The 22808-nt window shown below is 37.4% G+C and overlaps 1 protein-coding gene across 4 annotated transcripts in view; it reads left to right on the forward strand.

Moving 5' to 3' along the window:
* CDK1 (cyclin dependent kinase 1) overlaps positions 1-22808 on the forward strand; it is a 32482-nt gene that overhangs the window by 3880 nt on the left and 5794 nt on the right. For 3 of the 4 annotated variants that reach the window (XM_047072813.1, XM_047072814.1, XM_047072815.1), the window contains exons 3-8: positions 5175-5331; positions 6186-6309; positions 8534-8704; positions 10167-10330; positions 10456-10597; positions 13995-14339. In XM_047072813.1, the coding sequence (XP_046928769.1) occupies positions 5175-5331; positions 6186-6309; positions 8534-8704; positions 10167-10330; positions 10456-10597; positions 13995-14093 (857 nt within the window). In that variant the 3' untranslated portion in view covers positions 14094-14339. Of the gene's footprint in view, positions 1-5174; positions 5332-6185; positions 6310-8533; positions 8705-10166; positions 10331-10455; positions 10598-13994; positions 14340-22808 lie in introns of those variants that run through there. The other variant, XM_047072816.1, reaches the window with a different exon arrangement.

Genomic DNA, 22808 nt, shown 5'->3' on the forward strand with positions numbered 1-22808 from the left:
TGATATGTTTGGGTGGTGGTTGGGTTAGAGATTGATTCTTGTTCTTAACTTACAAATGTTAGATGATTTTTTTAAAAAAATCACTTAGATACTTTATTAACACCTGGTCAACTAAGCTAGTCTTGTTTCTGAGTTAAAAATAGGTTTGATTAACAGACTTAATGTTTTCTGCTTTGAGTTTTTCTTAAGTCTTCAGAGAATTTAATGAGTTCTGATTTTTAGTTTGGAATAAAAAGAAACATTCTTTTTGTGTAAATGTGTTTTTCTTTGAAACTCTGGAACTCCTAACATGCAAGAGACTACAGATTTGACTCTTGAGGAAGGTACTGTAATTGCTACTACAAATAGAAGTGGTTCAGAGCATAATCTGAAATGTAGTCTATTTACTGGAGTTACAAGCCTCCCCAATTCTTCTACATGATACCTCCTCATATGCCTTGTTCATTGCCTTTGGCAATGGCAATTCTTTCAATTTGTTTTCCTTAATATCCTTTTTCTTTGCTACACTGTAAGTAAGCTTTGTGAGGTTTGGGATTTTGTCTTGTTCACAGCTGTTTGAACAGTGCCTGGCAGTAGTGTCCAGCACTATTGGATGTAGTCAAATATTTGATAATAACATCAGTTTCCCTTAGTGTTTTTTCCTGTTTCTTTTTCTGGCTTGTATTGTTTTGACTACTCCAGTGCCTGGCAGTTTTAGATTATGTGGTGGACATTTTTTTTTTTTCTTAAAATTTTTTTTCTGTTTATTTATTTTTGAGAGAGACAGAGACAGAATGTGAGTGGGTTAGGGGAAGAGAGAGAGGGAGACACAGAGTCTGACGCAGGCTCCAGGCTCTGAGCTGTCAGCACAGAGCCTGATGTGGGGCTTGAACTCAACGAGCTGTGAGATCATGACCTGAGCTGAAGTCGGACACGCTCAACTGACCGAGCCACCCTGGCGCCCCTTTGGTGGACATTGTTTTTGAAAAAATAAATTGTACAAATAATTTAAGGCCTAGATGATATCTTTCACACAGTATTTTCTTTTGCTTTTTGCCAGATACCTGGTCAAATTTTAACATTATAGTACTGATTTGAAAAGTTAAATTTCTTTCCCTCAACTTTTTATTTTATTTCCAAACATACAGAGAAGTTGAAAGATAAATTTAATGAACCTGTAATACCTTTTACCAAGATGTTAGTTTTGTCACATTTACTTTATTATCTGTGTTTTAGCATATTGTTTTTCTGTTGACCAGTGTAAAGTAAGTTGTAGTGGTGTGCTTTACTTTTTATGTTTTTAATTTAAATCCAAGTTCGTTAACATAGTGTAATAATAATTTGAGGAATAGAATTTACTGATTCATCACTTACATTTAACACCCTCTGTTCATCCCAATAAGTGTCTTCCTTAATGCCCCTCACCCCTTTAGCCCTTCTCCCACCCAACACTCCACCAGCAACCCTCAGTTTGTTCTCTGTATTTAAGAGTCTCTTGAGATTTGCGCCCCTGTCTGTTTTTGTTTTATTTTTTCTTTCCATCCCTTATGTTCATCTGTTTTGTATCTTAAATTCTACATGAGTGAAATCCTGATATTTGTCTTTGACTGACTTCACTTAGTATAATATACTCTAGTTCCATCCACATTGTTGCAAATGGCAATCTTTCATTCTTTCTCATTGCTGAATAATATTCCGTTGTACATATGTATACCACATCTGCTTTATCCATTCGTCAGTCGATGGACATTTGGGTTGTTTTCATACTTTGGCTATTGTTGATAGTGCTGCTATAAACATTGGGGTGCATGTGCCCCTTCAAATCAACATTTTTGTATCCTTTGGATGAATACCAAGTAGCACAATTGCTGGGTTGAGGGGTAGTTGTATTTTTAACTTTTGAGGAACCTCCATACTGTTTTCCAGGGTGGCTGCAGATATGTCTTACTTCGAATACTTCTGCATGTATCTTCTGAAGATGTAGTCAGTGTTCTGCATTTCATTTAGTGATTGATATCTCCTTAATCTTTTCTAACTTAGAATAGTTCCCCTACTTTTTCTATCTTGACACGTTGAGGTTTTTTTTATTAAAATTTTTTTTTAATGTTTTATTTATTTTTGACAGAGAGAGAGCATGAACGGGGGAGGGTCAGAGAGAGAGGGAGACACAGAATCCGAAGCAGGCTCCAGGCTCTGAGCTGTCAGCACAGAGCCCCATGCGGGGCTTGAAGTCACAGACCGCTAGATCATGACGTTAGCCGAAGTCGGACGCTCAACCGACTGAGCCACCCAGGCGCCCCAACACTTTTAGTTTTTGACAACCTGATTCATTTCTTAAATATAGACTTTTCTTATTTCAGTTATTACAAAGACATTTTCTGGCTTCTTCTAAATTACAAAGATCTGAGTGTTGTCACTTTAGTTTTTGAGCTCTATCATGAGAAAACATCTTTTTGGATCATGGTAGCTATATCCATGATGTGGGACCTAACTTGGCCTTTATTCACTCAATAAACATGTGTTACATAAAGGTTTTGTGCTTAGCATTTAGAGTCTCCATAACTTTGACTATAATATTTTTAAAAATTTAATAATGTTTAATTCATTTCAGAGTACATACCATGCATGCATCTTATAAATAATTTTTGGTAATTGCCTAGTAGAATCATTCTGGTCTGTTTAACTAGAGCTCTGTACCAGTAGTTATGAGGGGTAATGGCTCAAAAAGAGAAAGAAGAGAACCATAGAGCACTTGTGATTTCTAAAATTGGGTAAATACTAAGTGTTGGCTATAAGTTAATTAATTGTTATGAGTAAATTTTAGACCTTGATGAGGTTGTACACTTGAAGGAAAGAAAGAATATTAGGGGGAAAAATTTAGTCCTGAATTTACCATTAACTGCTTATATTATATTTATGCAAGTGATGATTCTTTCCGAGTCTGCTTTCACAGTGTGCCAGGTGATTGTGCTTCTGACTTAACTACTTTTGTGTTTTTTGATGCAAGTATGATTTATACCCAAAAAATGGACAGATTTTAAGTGTACAGAAAGTTACCAATTTTTAAAGATGGTTGTAAAGATCCATAAAATTGAGGTTTTTAAAATCTGGAATGACTTTGGTCGTCCAAGAGTCACAGTTAATCCAGATTTAATCAAAATAATGTGAAATGGCTCTTTAGTCAAATTCTGTCTTTAAAATGACACCAGTATTTAGGAAGACCCACTATTGTATAGAATTAAAAAAAAATTTTTTTTGGATGTTTATTTTTGAGAGAGACAGAGCATGAGTGGGGGAGGGGCGCGTACACACACACACACACACACACACACACACACACACACAGAATCTGAAGCAGGCTTCAGGCTCTGAGCCATCAGCACAGAGCCTGACATGGGGCTTGAACTCACGAACCATGAGATCATGACCTGAACCTAAGTCAGTTAACTGAACCACCCAGGCACCCCTAGAATTTCTCTTTAAAACAAAATTAGGGGATCCTGGCTGGCTCACTTGGTAGAGTATGCAACTTTGGATCTCAGGGTTATGAGGTCAGGCCCTATGTTGGGTGTTGAGATTACTCAAAAATAAAATCTTAAAACAAAATTAGAACAAAGTTTATATAACATCAGTTTGCCACTCACCAAACCATCTCTAATAATCTAATTAAGCCAGTAGATAATTTGATAGTAGTTCTTAGCCTTTTTAAAAACATTGCTACCTTTGGAGAAACTAGTAAAAACTAGAATAGATCTCTTTAGAAAAATGTACTCTAATCACTTTTGAAGTTATACTGATGTTACAGAAGAATAATAAGGTATTCAGTAAAATTTTATGTATAGTCAAGCAGTTCAGGATCTCCCTAAATTTTCCAATTCCAGTTTAAAGATTGTATTTATTTAAGATTTTATTTATTTATTTTAATTTGAAAAATTTTTTTTAATGTTTATTTTTGAGAGACAGCATGAGCACGGAAGGGGCAGAAAGAGTGGGCGACACAGAATCCAAAACAAGCTCCAGCTTCTGAGCTGTCAGCACAGACCCCAACTTGGGGCTCGGACTCGCAAACTGTGAGATCATGACCTGTGCCAAAATCGAATCCCTAACTGAGCCACCCAGGTGCCCCTGTTTATTTTAATTTTAAGTAGGCTTCACGCCCATCATGGGGCTTGACCTCATGACCCTGAGATCAAGAGTCACATGTTTCACCTACTGAACCAGGCACCCCTCCCACTCCAGTTTTAAAACGCACTAAATCTGGGGACTAAATGTGTCCTGTATATGAACTTTTTAAATCAACTAATCTGCCTCCCTTAATATTGCCACTTCTGTCCTCTGTATCCACCCTTCTCCTGCCCAAGATCCCTTATATTGACATTGTTACTCCTTATCTGAAGCCTATATATCCAAATCAGTGTTCTTGTTAACTTCAGAATGGGTGGGAGGCTTTCCTACTATATAGTAGATATTGTGAACTTTAATAGATTTTATAAATATATATTTTGTAATGTTTGTTTATCTTTGAGAGACTGAAAGCATGAGCAGTAGAAGGGCAGAGAGAGCGGGAGACAGAGGATCTGAAGCAGGCCCTGTGCTGATAGCAGAGAGCTTGATGCTGGGCTTGAACTCATGAACCTTGAGATTATGACCTGAGCCAAAGTCAGATGCTTAAACCGACTAAGCCACCCAGGTGCCCCATATTTAATAAATATTTAATAAAATATTTTAGCCCCATTCTTTTTTAGATAAGGGTTGAGTATGTATTTGATATGCATAAAGCAGTCTATACAAAGTTTTCTGAAAGTGTCACAGTGACTCCTGTTAATAATTCCTCAGCCCAAATCCTCACCCTGTATTTTATGCCTGCTTTATTGTTAGATTGGATATTTGAAAGATAAATTTTGATCTGCAAAGGATCTGTTTTCTTCTCTAAAATGTGCTGGGAAATTGTTATTTAAATGTATGGGAAAATTGTGATGACTACATGAACTTTATTTCTAAACTATAGATGTGATAGGTTGTAGTTACCCGCAATTTCTTTTTGGAAGTGATGAGAGTATCATCATGAGTATGATACTTCCTAGCTGGTCACAGTAGACATTTCTATCACGTGACATTTTACAAGATGAGTCATTTTGTAAAATCTTAGTTTGTGGAGGGTGTCGTATAGTAGACATTTACTTTGTCTATTTCAGGTACCTATGGAGTTGTGTATAAGGGTAGACACAAAACTACAGGTCAAGTGGTAGCCATGAAGAAAATCAGACTAGAAAGTGAAGAGGAAGGGGTTCCTAGTACTGCGATTCGGGAAATTTCTCTATTAAAAGAACTTCGTCATCCAAATATAGTCAGGTATGGTATATTTGAATTTAAACCATTTTCCGCATACTATTTCAAGTGTGAATTTCAACGTAGAAATTTTTTTACATTTGCTTAATATCTGGTCTAATTGCTGAGCAGAAGAGAACCCTACTATTTTTGTTAATTGGGGGTGCCAGGCATAGGAAAAATGGGCTGTTAAAACAGGAGCAGGGTGATAAGAGATTAGTATTGGGAGCTGAAAACTCAAGGTAAACCAGCCAAGGGAGAAAAAAGTCCTTTTTCACAGACCTTTATCACCTATACCAGTCTGAGCTTTGGTCCTTGAAGACCTCTTAATCAGAGTCCTAAGACGGGTAGTTCTGTCAGATGAAAAAGAAAAGTGTTTTTCTTTCTTTTAACTATTTGGATTGGTATTGGCGGGGAGGGAGGGTGTTTCCTAACAGGCCAAGTTACGGTTAAATTGCATTTTTCTGGGGTTGGAGATAATGAGCAACTGTTAAGTGTTCCTAATAAATTTTAAAATTTATTTCTGTAATTCACTTCAATGAAAAAACAAACTCTGAGCAACAAGTAGTCAACCTAGAAATGTTCTTTTGTAATAGAAGTGGTTTGACAGTTAGTACCTTCTGTATAATATTACGTAATTTTCAGTTGCTGCCCTGAGAGTCCTTTCTCAAATTCTAGTTTAGAACTAAGGTTTTCATTACTAGGGAAGCTACCATCTCTTCTTTCCCAAAACAGTATGTACTTTTTGTTGTTACAGAACATTTCTTAAAGCTTCACTTTCTGTGATAGCCACTGTTAAGTTTTTGGAAGTTTTATTTTGTGAGAGGTCAAAAATGTTTCATAGATATTTTTTTCCATATAATTGTTTTGTTTTTCAGTCTTCAAGATGTGCTTATGCAAGATTCCAGGTTATATCTCATCTTTGAATTCCTTTCCATGGATCTCAAGAAATACTTAGATTCCATCCCTCCTGGTCAGTTCATGGAATCTTCACTTGTTAAGGTAAAAAGCTTACTTAGGTTTATTAGTATTTATCCATTGTGAGTGTAAAGGGTCTATTCTGTAGAAGTTCTGTGTTTTGGGGGAATATCCTTGGAAAGAGTGTTAGGAAGTAGAACTAGGAAGATTTTTTTCCCACAGTCTATAGGTTAGATTGTTACCCCTTTTATTACTAGATACTGCTTCTAGTTGTAGAGTGAAAAGTTGTGCCTGAGACAACAAAACCAGTAGGTATGTATTCCATTGTTGGAAGCTAGGATGTTTTGGTCTTTATTTGAGGGTCAGATATGTGTGAAACAGTGTAACAAAAGCTTGGGGTAAGGTAATGATGGCAAGTGGTTTTATTTTATTCTGGTTTTGAATGTTTTGGTTAATTTACAATAGACATTTCTATATTATAAATGTATAATTTCTAAATTATGAATGTATAATTTTTTTAAAAGCACTGAAGTGTATATGTGGATATGTCTTATCTTTACACTAACTCTACCAAACCACTTCTCAGAGGTAGGTACCCATTGTTAGTTTTTTAATAGTCTTACAGACACTTGCATGTCAACTTTGTGTACATACATACGCTGTTTTACAAAACTGTAAAACCCTTTTACTGTGAAACATTCAACATATAGCCTTACCTGTTTGATCTGATTATTTAAACCAGTTCCATACTAATAAACATTGAAATTGTTTTCCAGCTTGGTGATTCATGCTCTTAGGAACAATGCTGCAGTGAATCCTTATGTATATTGATCTTCATTTGCAATTTTATAGGATAAGTTCTTATAACTTGAATCAATGAGTTGAAGATGTTTATTTACATTTAAAATCATGATAGTGCCAGTTGCCCTCCAAAGACTTGTAGCAGTTTACTCATTGTGGTGGGTAACAGTTACTGTTTTAGTACCTAGCTTTATCAATCTTTTAAATATTTTATCAGTCCATCATGTGAAAAAGGCAAATATTTTGTATCTCATTTTTTAGCCATTTATAAACATCTTCATTGATGTTTCTGTTAGGATATTTTTTCACTGGTCTCTAAGGTCCTTTTTGCTAACATGTTGATAATACTCCCTTTATTCCTTTTTTCTTTTGTTGTTTTGACTTGTTAATGGCATATACTGTTAATAATTTTTATCATATATTCAACAGTCTTATACATAACTTTTGGACTTTAGCTTATATGTCTTTCAAACATCGTGTATGCTAGAACAATACTTGACAATATTTTTTAGTAGGTTGCCACACCTCCCTTTTGTTTGTTTTAAATTGTGTGGATGGATCAAAGTTTTATTTTGGTATAAAGAACTAGGGATCTTTTTTTTTTTTTTTTTTTAATTTTTTTTTCAACGTTTATTTATTTTTTGGGGACACAGACAGAGCATGAACGGGGGAGGGGCAGAGAGAGAGGGAGACCCAGAATCGGAAACAGGCTCCAGGCTCTGAGCCATCAGCCCAGAGCCTGACGCGGGGCTCGAACTCACGGACCGCGAGATCGTGACCTGGCTGAAGTCGGACGCCCAACCGACTGCGCCACCCAGGCGCCCCAAGAACTAGGGATCTTAATGGTTAGCCATTTGTTCCAACAGTTGATTTTATGTATTATTTTATAATTTTGAACTTTATAAGTCAATATTGTTACTATGTATACTTCAGATTTCTGTAATATTCATGTTGCTTCAAATGACAATTACGTTGTCTTGGCAACACCTGTCTTGTATAATACTTTTCTCTGAACTAATAAATAGCATGTTACAATAATTGTCTCTATTTAAATATATAATCATAATATCCTGTTTGTTATTTCTTTTGGAATCTGTGACCAAGGTTTCTAAAGAGGAAATGAATATGTAATAAGAAATAGAGATGGACAAATCTTAATAAAATTAGAGTTGCTATAAGTATATAGATAAAAGTTTAAAAAACTTTCTATACAGAAAACTAATTAGGACTTAAGAATAAGAGATGAAAAAAGAATGAGAGATGAAAAATAGTAGAAGACTAAATGAGTTCATATGGATGTGTCCATAAGGTGAATATCTTAGCATATCAGTGGGCTTCTCACCCCAAATGCTGCTTGCTAGTCTCAAATGGCCTGAAAGCTTTTGTGGCAGTTAAATTGTTTACCTGCATTATAATTTCTTATATCTTTGAAACAAACCCACGAAGATTATTTAGAAAATTATTGTGTGGTACAGTTAAGTTTCTAACTTATGTTTCCTTCTTCCAGAGTTACTTGTACCAAATTCTACAAGGGATTGTGTTTTGCCACTCCAGAAGAGTTTTGCACAGAGACTTAAAACCTCAAAATCTATTGATTGATGACAAAGGAACAATTAAATTGGCTGATTTTGGCCTCGCCAGAGCTTTTGGAATACCTATTAGAGTATATACACATGAGGTATGTAGAATAGTGGTTTTTGTGTTTTAGAGTATGTGTGATTGCTGGATTGTTTTCTGTATTTGTTTTTTAAGTCAAGAAAGAAATAATAAAGGTTTCCATTGTGCAGGATTAATTTATTGCCTCTCAGCTCCAAACTCACCCTTCACTGCATGTTATGTGAAAATCTAACTCAGACCTTTAAATATTATTTCTTTGCCAGCAGGTGTGATGTCAGTGGATGGTGTTGGAGAGGCACTGCAGGAGGAAGGGGTTATCCTTGCTACAGTTCTAGAAATTATTATTTCTTATTAGTCAGTCTCTTTATTCTAACCCTCTCTTAGTTAAGAATCTTTCTTAGTAAACTTTACCCATGCAAATCTCCTGTGTGTTTTTTTTGTCTCCTGCTTGGATCATCTGGTACACAAATTGGTTAAAAGACAGGTTTTTTTACCTAAGGGTTACTGTTTCAGGTACATTTAGAAGCTACTATAACGTTTTTCAGTGTTAATACAGATGACATGGCATTTCATTTGTTATTTCTGGAGAGAAAGGGAATATTGAATTGTATAGTAGAGAGCTTCTGGAAAACTGTCTTCTGTGGGGTTGTCTATCCCTGATCCCAAAGACTATCTTCAAATCAAAACTTAGAACAGTGTTCATTTGGTTAGATGTCTTGGCTTCTTTTTATCATCCCTTTTTATTATTTTTCCCATAGCTGTATAAATAAAGATTATTTGGTTCCCATTGGCTTAAACAGATGCTTAAGTTAGAGATGATATTTTTGCCGTGACAAATTATAGATAGTAAAATAATAGATTAGCCCTAGACCACTGTTATTTGACTTATGTTTTTATTTTTTTAAGTTTATTTTGAGAGAAAGCACAAGCAAGTGCTAGTGGAGTAGGGGCAGAGAGAGGGAGAGAATTCCAAGCAGGCTCCGTACCGGGCTTGAGCTCATGCATGAACTGAGATCATGACCTGAGCAGAAATCAAGAGTTAGATGTTTAGCTGACTGAGCCACCCAGGAGTCCCTGACTTAACATTGTTAGCATGTAAGCAGTATTCATTCATTTGTACGGTGCCACACTGAATTTATTATCAATTGCCTTTTTGTTTTTTTTGAAAAGTGAATGCTATCTTGACTATTTTTTTTTTATCCTTTTCCTCTAATGATTTGAAAAGCAAGAAAAGCGTTGGTATGTTTGTATAGTGTTTTTTAACCTAATGAATAGAACTTAGGAATTAAATATTTATCTTCCATTTAGTATATTGTGTATAGTTAATTGACTTTCAAACAATATTATCAGAGGAATTAATGGAACTTTCTAAAGGATAGTCCTACTGAAATATAAATGTTTATATTTAGGTATTTAATGTATTTTTTAAATTTAATATTTAATTTAATTTTTAAGTAAAAAAAAATTTTAATGTATTTATTTAAAGGTATTTTTATTCAGTGTAAAAATTTGCTTTGTAATAGGTAGTGACACTCTGGTATAGATCTCCAGAAGTACTGCTGGGGTCAGCTCGCTACTCAACTCCAGTTGACATTTGGAGTATAGGCACTATATTTGCAGAATTAGCAACTAAGAAACCACTTTTCCATGGGGATTCAGAAATTGATCAACTCTTCAGAATTTTCAGGTATTTTTGCCTTATATTTAAGCTTTTAAGAAGTTTTCAGATGAAATAATAATAAGGCAACATGTATAACAATAAGATTATATGTATGCTTTAATAATTTTTTTTGTTTTTCTCTGGCTTTTTAGAGCTTTGGGCACCCCCAATAATGAAGTGTGGCCAGAAGTGGAATCTTTACAGGACTATAAGAATACATTTCCCAAGTGGAAACCAGGAAGTCTGGCATCGCATGTCAAAAACTTGGATGAAAATGGCTTGGATCTGCTCTCGGTAAGAAGACCCTTTATACTGATTTCAACATTATTGATTCTGAATGTACTCAATTCCTGTCTTTTACCTGGGAAATAGAAAGCCAATATATATTGTGCTAGGCACATAGCTATTATGACTGTTAATGTTTATTTTGTTACTAGCTTCATTTTAGATACCAAGAAACATTATAGTTTTGAGAGGAGGATTCAGAATTAGATGTTATTTGTTTGGTTTTTTAATCTTACATAGCGAAGATGCTCTGTGAAGGCAAGGCCAGGGTTAGTACACCTTTATTTAAGTTGCTGGTGTGTAATGGCCTTCCCTTCTAACTTTTTGTCCCAGTGTGTACTACTTTTTAGTTTATCCGAGACATAGGTTTTTCCTTATTGCTTGATATTTTTAGTTATTAAAGCCATTTACTGCATGAACTCTCATTTCTTACTTTGTGCCTTGTTTCTACATCAGAAAGGTTAGGAGGAATAATGTAATTCTTATAAATCCATGGGGAATGTCTGACTTTTCATTTCACCTCAGGTCATGACCCCAGGATCCTTGGGATCAAATCCCTCATAGGGCTCTGCACTGAGCATGGAGCCTGCTTGAGATTATCTCTTTCCCTCTGCTCCTTTTCCCTGCTCTCTCTCTCTCTCTCAGTCTCTCTCTCAAAAAAAAAAAAAAAAAAAGCAGTAACTATAAAAAAAAAAATTGCATTTACTACTACATTGCCACTCTCAACTAATAGTTGTTTTCTTTAAAAATAGGGCCAAAAAAATCTATTAGGATAAAAAAGAAATTGTCCTAGGCCTGCTTTAGGAAAATTGTTTTTAGAACAGTATTTAAATATTGAGCTTTTCTCTCAACAATAGCCAAATTATGGAAAGAGCCTAAATGTCCATCAACTGATGAATGGATAAAGAAATTGTGGTTTATATACACAATGGAGTACTACGTGGCAATGAGAAAGAATGAAATATGGCCCTTTGTAGCAACGTGGATGGAGCTGGAGAGTGTTATACTAAGTGAAATAAGCCATACAGAGAAAGACAGATACCACATGTTTTCACTCTTATGTGGATCCTGAGAAACTTAACAGGAACCCATGGGGGAGGGGAAGGAAAAAAAAAAGTTAGAGTGGGAGAGAGCCAAAGCATGAGACTCTTAAAAACTGAGAACAAACTGAGGGCTGATGGGGGGGTGTGAGGGAGGGGAGGGTGGGTGATGGGTATTGAAGAGGGCATCTTTTGGGATGAGCACTGGGTGTTGTATGGAAACCAATTTGACAATAAATTTCATATATTTAAAAAAAATAAAAATAAAAATAACAAAAAAAATATTGAGCTTTTGTTTTTTTTTTTTTAATTTTTTTTTCAACGTTTATTTATTTTTGGGACAGAGAGACAGAGCATGAACGAGGGAGGGGCAGAGAGAGAGGGAGACACAGAATCGGAAACAGGCTCCAGGTTCTGAGCCATCAGCCCAGAGCCTGACGCGGGGCTCGAACTCCCGGACCGCAAGATCGTGACCTGGCTGAAGTCGGACGCTTAACCGACTGCGCCACCCAGGCGCCCCTTATTTGTTTATTTTTTTAAAAGTTTATTTATTTTGAGAGAGAGTGCACGTGGGGGGGCCGGGAGGCAGAGAGAGAATCCCAAGCAGGCTCTGCACTGTCAGTGCAAAGCCCTACCCAGGGCTTGATCTTGTAAACCTTGAGATCATGACCTGAGCTGAAATCAAGAGTCAGGCTCTTAGCTGACTGAGCCACTCAAGCGCCTCTAAATATCGAACTTTTGTTTATTTTTTTTTAAGTACATTTAGTTTGAGAGAGAAAGCACAAGTGAGGGAGGGTCAGAGAGAAGGGAGGGAGCAAGAATCCCAAGCAGGCTCTGCACCAGTGGTGCAGAACTCCACAGAGCCCGACACAGAGCTTGAACCCACAAACTGTAGTACAGACCCCCTACACGGAGCTCATACCCATGAACTGTGAGATCATGACCTGAGCTGAAGTCAGACACTTAACTGAGCCACCCAGATGCCCCCTAAATCTTAAGCTTTTAGATGGAACTAATTTTTATGAATCTTGGCTAATGTAATATTGTGATATTATCCTATAAATCTTCTAATTGGTCTTTGGTCTCCTTTCAGAATTTATAAATCATTATGCCTCTAAATTCAGCTCAGATTTCCAAATTGCTTACAGTGAAATCCCAAGTCCTTTACCTGTCATTCAGATATTTTATGTATCAATATTGTTGATTTGACTTAGAAGGCCTTTTGTATCTGTCTTTTTAGCTTCTGTAATTCTTGAACACAGAATTTCACTTCAGTCAATGAAACTCAAATACTATAAATCATGATTCCTTAGTCTAGCTCGTATTGACATCTTGGACTGGATCATTTTTTGTTAATGGGATCGGTCCTGTACACTGTAAGATATTTGACAACATTCCAGTCCTTTGCCCTATACCTGCCTGTAGCATGTTCCTCTCAGTTGTGACAATTGCCAAATGCCAGACATTGCCAAATGTTCACTGAGGGGCAGAATCTCAGCCAGATGAGAACCACTACTGTAAAACATCAGACTTGGTTTCACATTTAAGCTTTACCACTCCTTAGCTTTATGAATTACTGGGTCAAGCTGCTTAACCTCTGAGCCTCAGTGTCCTCATTGTAAAATGGGACCAATACTTTGTTGTGAGGATTGTGTAACACGGTATGTGTCAAGCACTTAATATAGTGCTAAATATGTAATAGCAGCTCAAAGGGTAACTAGATAGTAAAAGTATGTCTGGTTTGCTTATTGATTTGATTTTCTTTAAGATTAATGTTTCTTAAAGATAAAATTTAAGATCAGCATTAAACTTTATGCAGTCTTTTCTGGTTATGTGTAAATTAAGTTTAATACTAGATTGACCATCATTCATTTAGTCTCTCATTTTAACTATGTTTATAACACATTGTGCTCTGGTTTTGTTTTTATTTGGAACTTGATGGAGGCTACATTAGAAACCACTATAGCTAATTGCCACCATTTCAAGAATGTTGTAAATAACTCAGATGGCCATTTAATTCTCAAAGTAAATATAGTTAACTAGATATCTTTCTTAAATTTATGTCCTGGTTTTAAAACTATCTCTATCTCACTAAGAATGCTTGTGTCTTAAAGCATAATTTATAGCAGAAAGAGGTTATTGAGGTATCTACGATTTAAGGAATAAGAGCTAGAGGGTGAAGTATGGAGGATTGAGACATTTATGTGGTATGGTACTGAACTAATGGAAATGTTCATTTGGTAGTAATTTTTATTAAAATTATTAGCTTATGGCTTATTGGTAGAAAAATTAAAGCTTTATTTTTTTATGGTTCATTTCTTAAGTCAAAACCTTTTTTCTTTTTTATCTCCCCGCCCCCCCTCCAGAAAATGTTGGTCTATGATCCTGCCAAACGAATTTCTGGCAAAATGGCACTGAATCATCCATATTTTAATGATTTGGACAATCAGATTAAGAAGATGTAGCTTTCTGAGCATTTCCACGTATCAAAAACAGATAGTTATATTTTTACTGTTAGCTTTGTCTATCTTTTGTGTTTTTCTTTCTTTGTCGTAAACTTAAGCTGTACTTCATCTTCTGATTTCAAAACTGTAACTTAAAAATGTAAATATTGTTCTATATGAATTTAAATATAATAATTCTGTATATGTTTATAGATCTCACTGTAACAACTATATGTTACCATAATAAAAGTATAAATCTAGTACTGATGTCAGGAATTGGAAAGATTTTGAGTTAGCTTAAATCATCTCAAATCTTTAGAGTCTGGTTTTCCTGTAGTTGGAACCACCAAAATTTAGGAAAGTGTGCTAAGTTCAAAGTTCATAAAGCTTTGAAGTGTTTTTATGCTCTGTTTAAATTTTTGTCTGTTTCTTGCCAAGTGGTAACCGTACAACCTGCCTAAAGATGAGTATTTTTCTGCTGTTATTTCAATTTGTGACCTAAATGTTCAAGCATTCAGAATGAGAAAACTATTGAGATTTGAGAAATGATGCTAAATTTATAGAGGTTTACAGTAACCTATAAAACTAACATTAGAGCATGCCAAAGTTTGCTAGGTTTTACAGTCAAAGATCAAGGGCTGCTCACAGCAGGGAAGAACAGTTTAGAAAATTTATGAACTAGCCTATTTTTAGGTAGGTTACGAAAGCTGTTTGTCTAAGTGAATTCTTATGCCTTGGTCAGAGGTAATAACTAGACAAAGGAGCTGCTCATCTTGGCTTTCAAGTCTGACTTACAGTCAGTCTGCAGTAAGAGAGTGCAGAACCTAGGGATGGAAGTCATTTGGGGTCACATTGTTAAGAGTTAAGATTTCACGGTGGGGATTTGGTAAATGAAAGGTCACACAAAAAATTTGATTAAGATGGTGAAATGACATCCCCCTAGGCTTGAGTTTTCTTACTTATAAAGTGAAGTGTTGAACTGCATCAGTTTTTCAAATTGTGGATTGCAACTCTATAGTAGTTCACAACTTCCCCTCCTCACCATGTAGAATAGAAACTCAGCGCATCTTATGAGTAAATATTTCTTGGTACTTCTGTCTCAGTAATGTCTAGATACATGAGGGTTACAAATGGTTGGGGCTTTGTGGATTTCGTAGAAGCAGCAGGCAACCTCACTGATGCATGGAGTCTAATTGTTTGAAAAGTCAATAAGTCATCAATTTAGAACCTACATTGTGAATCAGGGAAACGAGATGGTAGAACAGTGTGTGTGATCGATTGCTGTAATGAGTGTCCTACTTTTTTGTGTAGTGCTGTGTAAAGTGTTTATGTCAGCTTCAGTAGCTGGGTGAAAGCTACTGAATTGGGTCCTCCCTCATCTCATACATATTTTAAATTGGCTTGTGCTCTCTTGCTTCTGATTAATTTTAAAATGGAACATGTCTCTAGGTCAGTAGTTCTTAAGTCTGTTGTACACTAGAAACACCTGAAACTAATTCTAGCCCTACTCTTGAGCAGTTCTGAAGTTGAAAACTGGGAAATGTATCCCAGGAAACTTTGTTCAGAAGTTCCCCAGGCTGATTCTGATGCAGCCCGTTACCATCAGTTAGTGGTGAGTTTAATGACATCTAGTTTTCATTGTCTTAAAACTTCATGGCATTATGCAGTATCTTTAACTTGTTCTATTTGTTTCAGTCTATACTTTTTCATGACGGACAGGAGATAGCTATATATTTTGTCACCAATGTAAGACTTCCATATACTTGAGCATAGCACTGTGACAATTGCCCTATGTTAGCATTGTCCCTAGTCTTTGCCATAGGGTTTTTTTTTTAAGTTTAAATATACAAGCAATAATGATGCAGAGATTAATACATAATGTACAATAAAATCTTGGTAATTTACATGGGGACATGGCATATATATAAATTATTTTTTTAAAAAATGGAATTTGACCCTAAACCTTCCATTGTCTTTGTGGAGAAAAGTGAATGGTATAAAGATTCCAGGCTTTAGAGCCAGAGAGATTAGGGCTTGGTTCCCAGTTCTGCCATTTCTGTGTCCTTGAACAAGTCACCCAGTGTCTCTGAGTCTGTTAACTCGTACAGTGGAGATCATAGGATTTATTATTTATGTAAATATATGTAATATATTTATATAACTATATAAATAGGATTGTAGGATGGTTGTCAGGATAGAGATAGGGTTGCCAAGCATCCTGCATATATAGGACATGTCCATTTTTGCCTGTATTTTGCCGTGTCCATTTAGGATGCCCTAAATGTCCTCTTTTCAATCTATTACAAAAAACTGGGCAGTTCTGTTTTTCTGCCACAGTAACTGGTGCTTAAATCCATTAAAAAGCAACCCTAGATGGGAGAGTGTATAGGTGAAGTTCTAGTACATGGTAATTTCTTTGCACGCTTAGCAGTTTTTTTCATGTTCCCTCTATTGTTTTCTCCTTTACTAAAATGCAAGTCCAGTGAGGGCAGCGGCCATGTCTTACCCTTTCGTTGTCCAGCTCTCGGCCTAGTACTTGAAGCATTAGACACGATTCTTTAAGTTTGCCTAAAGGTGGTGGTACCTCACCTTCGGTAATTGAACATGTGAGCAGCCACTGTGCCTTACATACGTTCCTCTTCATGGCAACCTTGGAACGGGCACTGATGTTACAGATGATAAAACTAAGATCTGAGAACCTGCCGAAGTAACCTTCCAGGGGTCAGAAGCCTAGTAAATGCCAGAGCAAGGAAGGATCTGGGGCTTTTGACTTCCCCTGTTCTCTTTGCATGGCATCATGTTGGTTCCCAAGATCAATCCATAACGAATGTATTTATTTAGTTTCAAAAGCTTAAGAGGAAAGAATTTCAGAAGGTAGGCAAATAACTAAAGCCAAGGCAGCCCAGATGCCAAGGAGCACCAAGCTCACGGTTGTCAAAAACAATACCGCAGGCTTGCAGATCACTCATTAGCAGATTATCAGAAACCTCCATCTCAAGATTGAAACGACCGGGGCGCCTGGGTGGCGCAGTCGGTTAAGCGTCCAACTTCAGCCAGGTCACGATCTCGCGGTCCGGGAGTTCGAGCCCCGCGTCGGGCTCTGGGCTGATGGCTCAGAGCCTGGAGCCTGTTTCTGATTCTGTGTCTCCCTCTCTCTCTGCCCCTCCCCCGTTCATGCTCTGTCTCTCTCTGTCCCAAAAATAAATAAACGTTGAAAAAAAATTAAAAAAAAAAAAAAAAAAGATTGAAAGGACCAAGGTCACCAAAGTAAGGTTCAGTTTTAAGTCCAGTCCATTCTCCTATCCTATTTTTGGTAGCAATACCCTCTTTTATTAGGGGAGCCCCACTACTGCCTGTGGTCCTACTGGGGTTCTTAATTCTGGCTCTCCATTCTGTTCTTAAGGATGACCCGAATGCAGTCAGTTACAGTATACAATACCACAGCAGTAATTGGTTCAAGGATTGGGCAAATGAACTAAGACACATCAGGATCCTTTTTTGCTATAGGAACCTTGAGAGAATGAAGCCCTCTTTCTGCTGATATTGTCAACCTGGGAGAACATGACTGGGAGCCTGAGCCATCTCCCCCTCACCCCTCTGCCCCACCCCCAACTCTGGAGCTCCCTGAGTGGAGAAAGTGGTAGATTCCTGGGACCAGGATGTCCCTGGTTCTGGTCTTGGCCCTGGTTCCTGCAGTGCTGCTTTAAAATTGTCTGAGCTACCCAGTGTTCCTTGTAGGTGTAGGGATTGTGGGTTTTGTTTTGATTTTGCTTGATCTGGTTTGAGTTGAGGTTCTGTTTAAACCTCAGAGTCCTGACTAATGCAGCTATCGATACCAACACAAAACTGGATGAATAATTTTAAAGGAGCCCTCGATATAAGCACCCTTGTAGTTAGAAATGTTTATGTAATTAAATATCTTCTTGAAAAGCTTTTTATTGCTCATAATCAGTTTTCACTGCAGCTTCTAGTACTGGTTGGGTGGAATGGTACTGATATTCAATGTATGCCTTTTGGCCTTTCAAAGAACCTATAAACTTTGGGGAAATGTTTATATTATGGGTACCTACCAGTCAGGAGTAGAAATCTGTAAGATCTACTTTTCTACAAGGAATCATTCTTTTCCTTGAGATAGGATGTCAAAACCATTCTGTACTTCTCTGTTACGGAAATCATACAATAACAAAAGCAGAATGTGTTTAGAAAATTTATTTGCTAATGGGTATTAGTAGTTCTTTATATTTGCAAAGAGCTTTATAGTAATTAAGTAGCATATGTTATTTCAGCAGACAGAAGCTTCCTATACTATAAAAGTGCCCTGAACTATAAAACCACAAGAATAATTGTACCATAACACATTCTTTATAATACAGAGAGAAAAGATACATTTCCCAGCTGAACATGGCAATTTGTCTCAATGGTTCTGGTATTATGACAAACATATTTATGTGCAAGAAAATATAAATGTGTTCGTCATCAAGTGTGTTCACTGCTTCACGGATCCAAATGGGAAGCAGAGCATTTGCTCCATCTTAAATCTTGCTAGAATTTGAACATAGTTTTAGAAGTGCATTTTGGCTTCTTGTTTGAAATACTTCTCATGCACAAGCACTAATGGAAAAATGGCTCAGAACATGAAAAGATTGCAAGTTCCCAGGTAAGCACAGAACATTTTTTGGCCTGTCAGCATCCATCTAAAACCGCAAGAAGTAGATGACAAATGCAATGTGAATTGTATGTTGGGAGCTCTTAATTAGCTATGCGTCTAGAAGGTCACAGCAGCTTGGATAAGCCTAAAGAACAAACATCTTCCCTTCCATGCCCCAAATTTTGGCATTCACTGTGTGACCCCACCCACTTTCAGCAATAAATCATATTAACTAGTGAGTGAAATAAAAAAATTTCAGAATTGAATAGGATCTCTTGGACATCAATTTCATCCTTATTTTCCCCAAGGAGAAACCATGGATTTCAGCAATGGAGTAAGAATTAGAGCCTAGATTTTCTGATTTCCAGTTTAAAGAGATTTCTACTCTCTTTTACATTGGCTCTGACAGTGAATTTGGGTCAATAATGGAGTCAAGAAAGAAATGTATTTTAAGGATGAAATATTTAGGCAGGAGAAAACCCAAGTGGTCAGAAGAAAATAGCAGTCAGATCAGAGAAAGTTACATACATTCTCAGTTCCTAGAAACTGAAGTAGCCAACAATGTAAGTAGCACATGCAAGCCAAACACATTGTAAATGATAGGGACTGAGTGTGTTCTTTGCAAAAGCAATAGCAATTTTCATTCTTTCCTCTTCACAGGATAATTTGGGACTTAGATGCTACAGGTATTTTTAAATAGATGGCTTTCTTAAAAAATATAAAACTTTATCCAACTGCAATTTAGGTATGAGGTAAGGTCTCTGGCACTGGAATAGCTAACATACATTAGCTGACGTGTACAATAAGGGGAAAAGGCAAAGGGTCCAACTTCCATCTCTTATTTTTCAAGAGAAATATCTCATGTGTGGTCATGTTTGGAATATTTCCTAACATGACCCAAAATCAGGGAATAATTCAGTGTGCCTTAGTGGCAAAAAATAAAAGAATTATTCACAAACAGAAAACTGGACTTTTGAGGATATGTTTATTTAAATCCACACAGCAACTCCTACTTTTCCTGTTATCTCCAATTATGTGATGCAACATATTTACCAGAAGAAGCACTTTTTAAAAACAGCCTTCCGGGGAGTGAATAAACAATACTATATTTGGCTAACAGCTGCTTTTGGAAAATGAGATGTCAGCAAAGCTGAATGTTGTTTAAAGAAAACTAATTATCCAACTACCTTTGACTTGGATCAGAGTAAATAAAGCACTTCCCTAGTTACACCGAAATGTTTTGTCTAGGATTTAAATATTAGGTATTAAATATTTTACTTCTTCCTTCTCTTGCCATGTAGAGCAAATGAATTCAAAGAGATATTCCTGTTTGATTTTGCTGCCAAAACCACTTTAGGTCATCTGGTGCTAGACAAAGTCATTGCTTCTTTGCTTATTCCCCATCCACCCTTTATTGTGTTCAGTTTAAAGCAGTGTTTATATTTACAGACACATTAAAACTCAGATAACCTAGTGGCATATACTGTGGTTCCATTTGTGTGAATTTGATTATGCAAATGTCAAATAATATAAAGTTACGTTTAAATCCGTATAGAAAGTGAAATAACGCAAATACCCCCAATTTTTGAAAGTTTAAAGTTGGCAAGCTGGTTGAACTGCTTTATGCTATTGCAGCACTGTACTTTGGCTGGTAATATGTGCAGCCCTTTGTTGCGTGAGCCAGGCTGTGGTCTCCCTGACTTAGAACTCCTGTAGGCTGTGGTGGTTACAATGCTGTACTTATTTTAACGTTTACTGTTTGTCATTTGAAATATTTTTACTTTCTGGAGCAATCTCATATGAGCACTCATTAAATGGGGGGTCCATTGCTGGTGCTGAAAAGTAGGTATTTTGGAATGAGCTTGAGATGGGCTTTAATGTCACAAAGAAGGCCAAACAACTCCCATGGTACATTTTAGAGCAAGTATTTTATAAATGGTTAGTGGCTATCTTGAAAAATTACAGCATTACAGCAAAACTATGTATTAGTTGCAGATTTCGAGAAAGCATCTCCCTACTTTACACATATTTCTGTGGAAAAATCAGTATTATGCTGATTCTTTGAGAATATTTCCTCTGTATAAAGTCTGGCATATGATTTTCATATAAAGTTATTAGGTGTAATATTTTATAAATGTTCATCCAACAAGTATTTACTGAACATATGAGCCAGATACTCAGCTAGGACGTGAGGACACAGTATTCAACTAAATAGGTCTTGTCTCGGTGGACTTTACATATCCTTAGAGGGAAGACCCATTATAAGCAAGTAAATAAGTGAAGTGGCCATAGGAATGGGATTCTTGCTGCCTGCTGTGACTTAGACCAGTAAGATAGTTATCAGCTATCTGAGTTGTCAGAACTACCATATCTGGTATGCAGGTTTACAAGGAAATGGCTGTAGGAACCTGTCCCACAGCTCTTAGGCCCAGGATAAGCTACACAATTTCCAGGGCCCAGTGCAAAATGAACATGTGGGCCTGTTGCTCAAAAATCGTTAAAAAATTCCACAGGGCAACAGCAGAGCATTAAACCAAGCACAGGGCCCTTTAAAGTGCGGGGTTCTGTGTGACTGCACAGGTCACACACCCGTGAAGCTGGCCCTGCTTAGATCTAGTCAAAGAGAACTAAAAAGGTTTAGAGTGGGGAAGAGAGATCTGGGGATGGTGACTCTGGAGAGCTGTGCCGTGCTTTGGGAATGCTACCATCTAACCCAGGCCTAATGAAGGAGGGGTGCAGAGTGACCCCTTGAAGAGCTCTGGAACATGTTGCTTGCCCTCCTGCCACAGAACAAGTGCCTGGCTGAGGCCTGAGAAAACAAGCAGACAGGGGGGCGTGACTTCTACCCGGAGTACTACCGACCAGTCAGGAGAGTACCACTAACGGTGCCCCTGCACGTCTGGAGCTTGCAGGGGCAAGGACTGACTGTTTACCTAACTGGATGGGGTCCAGCGGGTAGAGACAGCTGGCAGGGGCTTTCTCGGGCGGGTCTTGCCAAATGGCACCCAGCCCTGCCTCCAAAACCAAGATAATGGAGTCTCCTGCCGCTTAGAATAGTCAGGTCCACATCGCTCATATTCTTTCAAGCTCTTCTGTAACACTTAAATGTAATTATTATGAAATACTTTTATATAAACTATAAACAGCAATATACATTGCCCCATGTATCCATCACCCAGTGTCATTATTATTACATATGAAACCTTCAGATCTCTTCCTGTTCACATCTCCCTTTCTTTCCCCAGAAGATGTGTTTATACTTTTTCAACTTTTCTTTATCCCTATATAACATGTCTGTCTATAATCATCATTGCCATATTGCATGCGTTTATGCTTTATATAAATATTAAAGAATGAGATTTATTTTGCTTGGCTTTGTGAGATTCATCCATGTTGATGAATGTAACTATAGTTCATTTGCTCTCACTTTTGTGGAATATTCCATTGTGTGACTCTACGACAATTTATCCTCTCCTCTTAATAGACTTGTTTCTCATGTTTTGCTTTTATGAACAGTGTCACTGTAAGTTTTACTGTATATGTCTCCATCTGCTTGTGTGTAAGGGTTTGGGGTTTGGGTGTTTTTGCTTTTTGTCTTGTTTTTGGCAGACTTGTTCCTTATCCTTCCCTCCTCTGCTCTGTGTCTCCAGGCCCTGATCCACGTGGGTGCCATGGCCCCGCCTCCCATCCCGTGTCACCTGCCTGTTTCCCGGTTTAAGCAGTGGGAGGCGCTGGTGAGAGAGTGGGGAAGGTGGGGAGAGAGGAATGAGAATGTCCATCTCCCTCTTGCTAGGACTGGGTCCCTTCCATTCTGCCAGCCGTCAGCACGCACGCAGCTCCTGCCCCCTGGTCTTCGGTAGCTCCTCTCCTTCACCTCCGTAGCCCCAGGGTCTGTAGTGGGCTCCTGTTGGGTTCCTGTGGTGGTGCCTCACTGCTGTTTTTTGTTTTAAACGTTATTCATTCTTGAGAGGCAGAAGATAGAACATGAGGGGCAGAGAGAGAGAGGGAGACACAGAATCTGAAGCAGGCTCCAGGCTCCGAGCTGTTAGCACAGAGCCCGACGCGGGGCTCGAACCATGAACTGTGAG

This window comes from Lynx rufus, unplaced genomic scaffold (assembly GCF_022079265.1).
Source record: "Lynx rufus isolate CCGP_SWC_20201006 ecotype Redwood Valley unplaced genomic scaffold, mLynRuf1.p SCAF_11, whole genome shotgun sequence".
Lineage (NCBI taxonomy): Eukaryota > Metazoa > Chordata > Mammalia > Carnivora > Felidae > Lynx > Lynx rufus.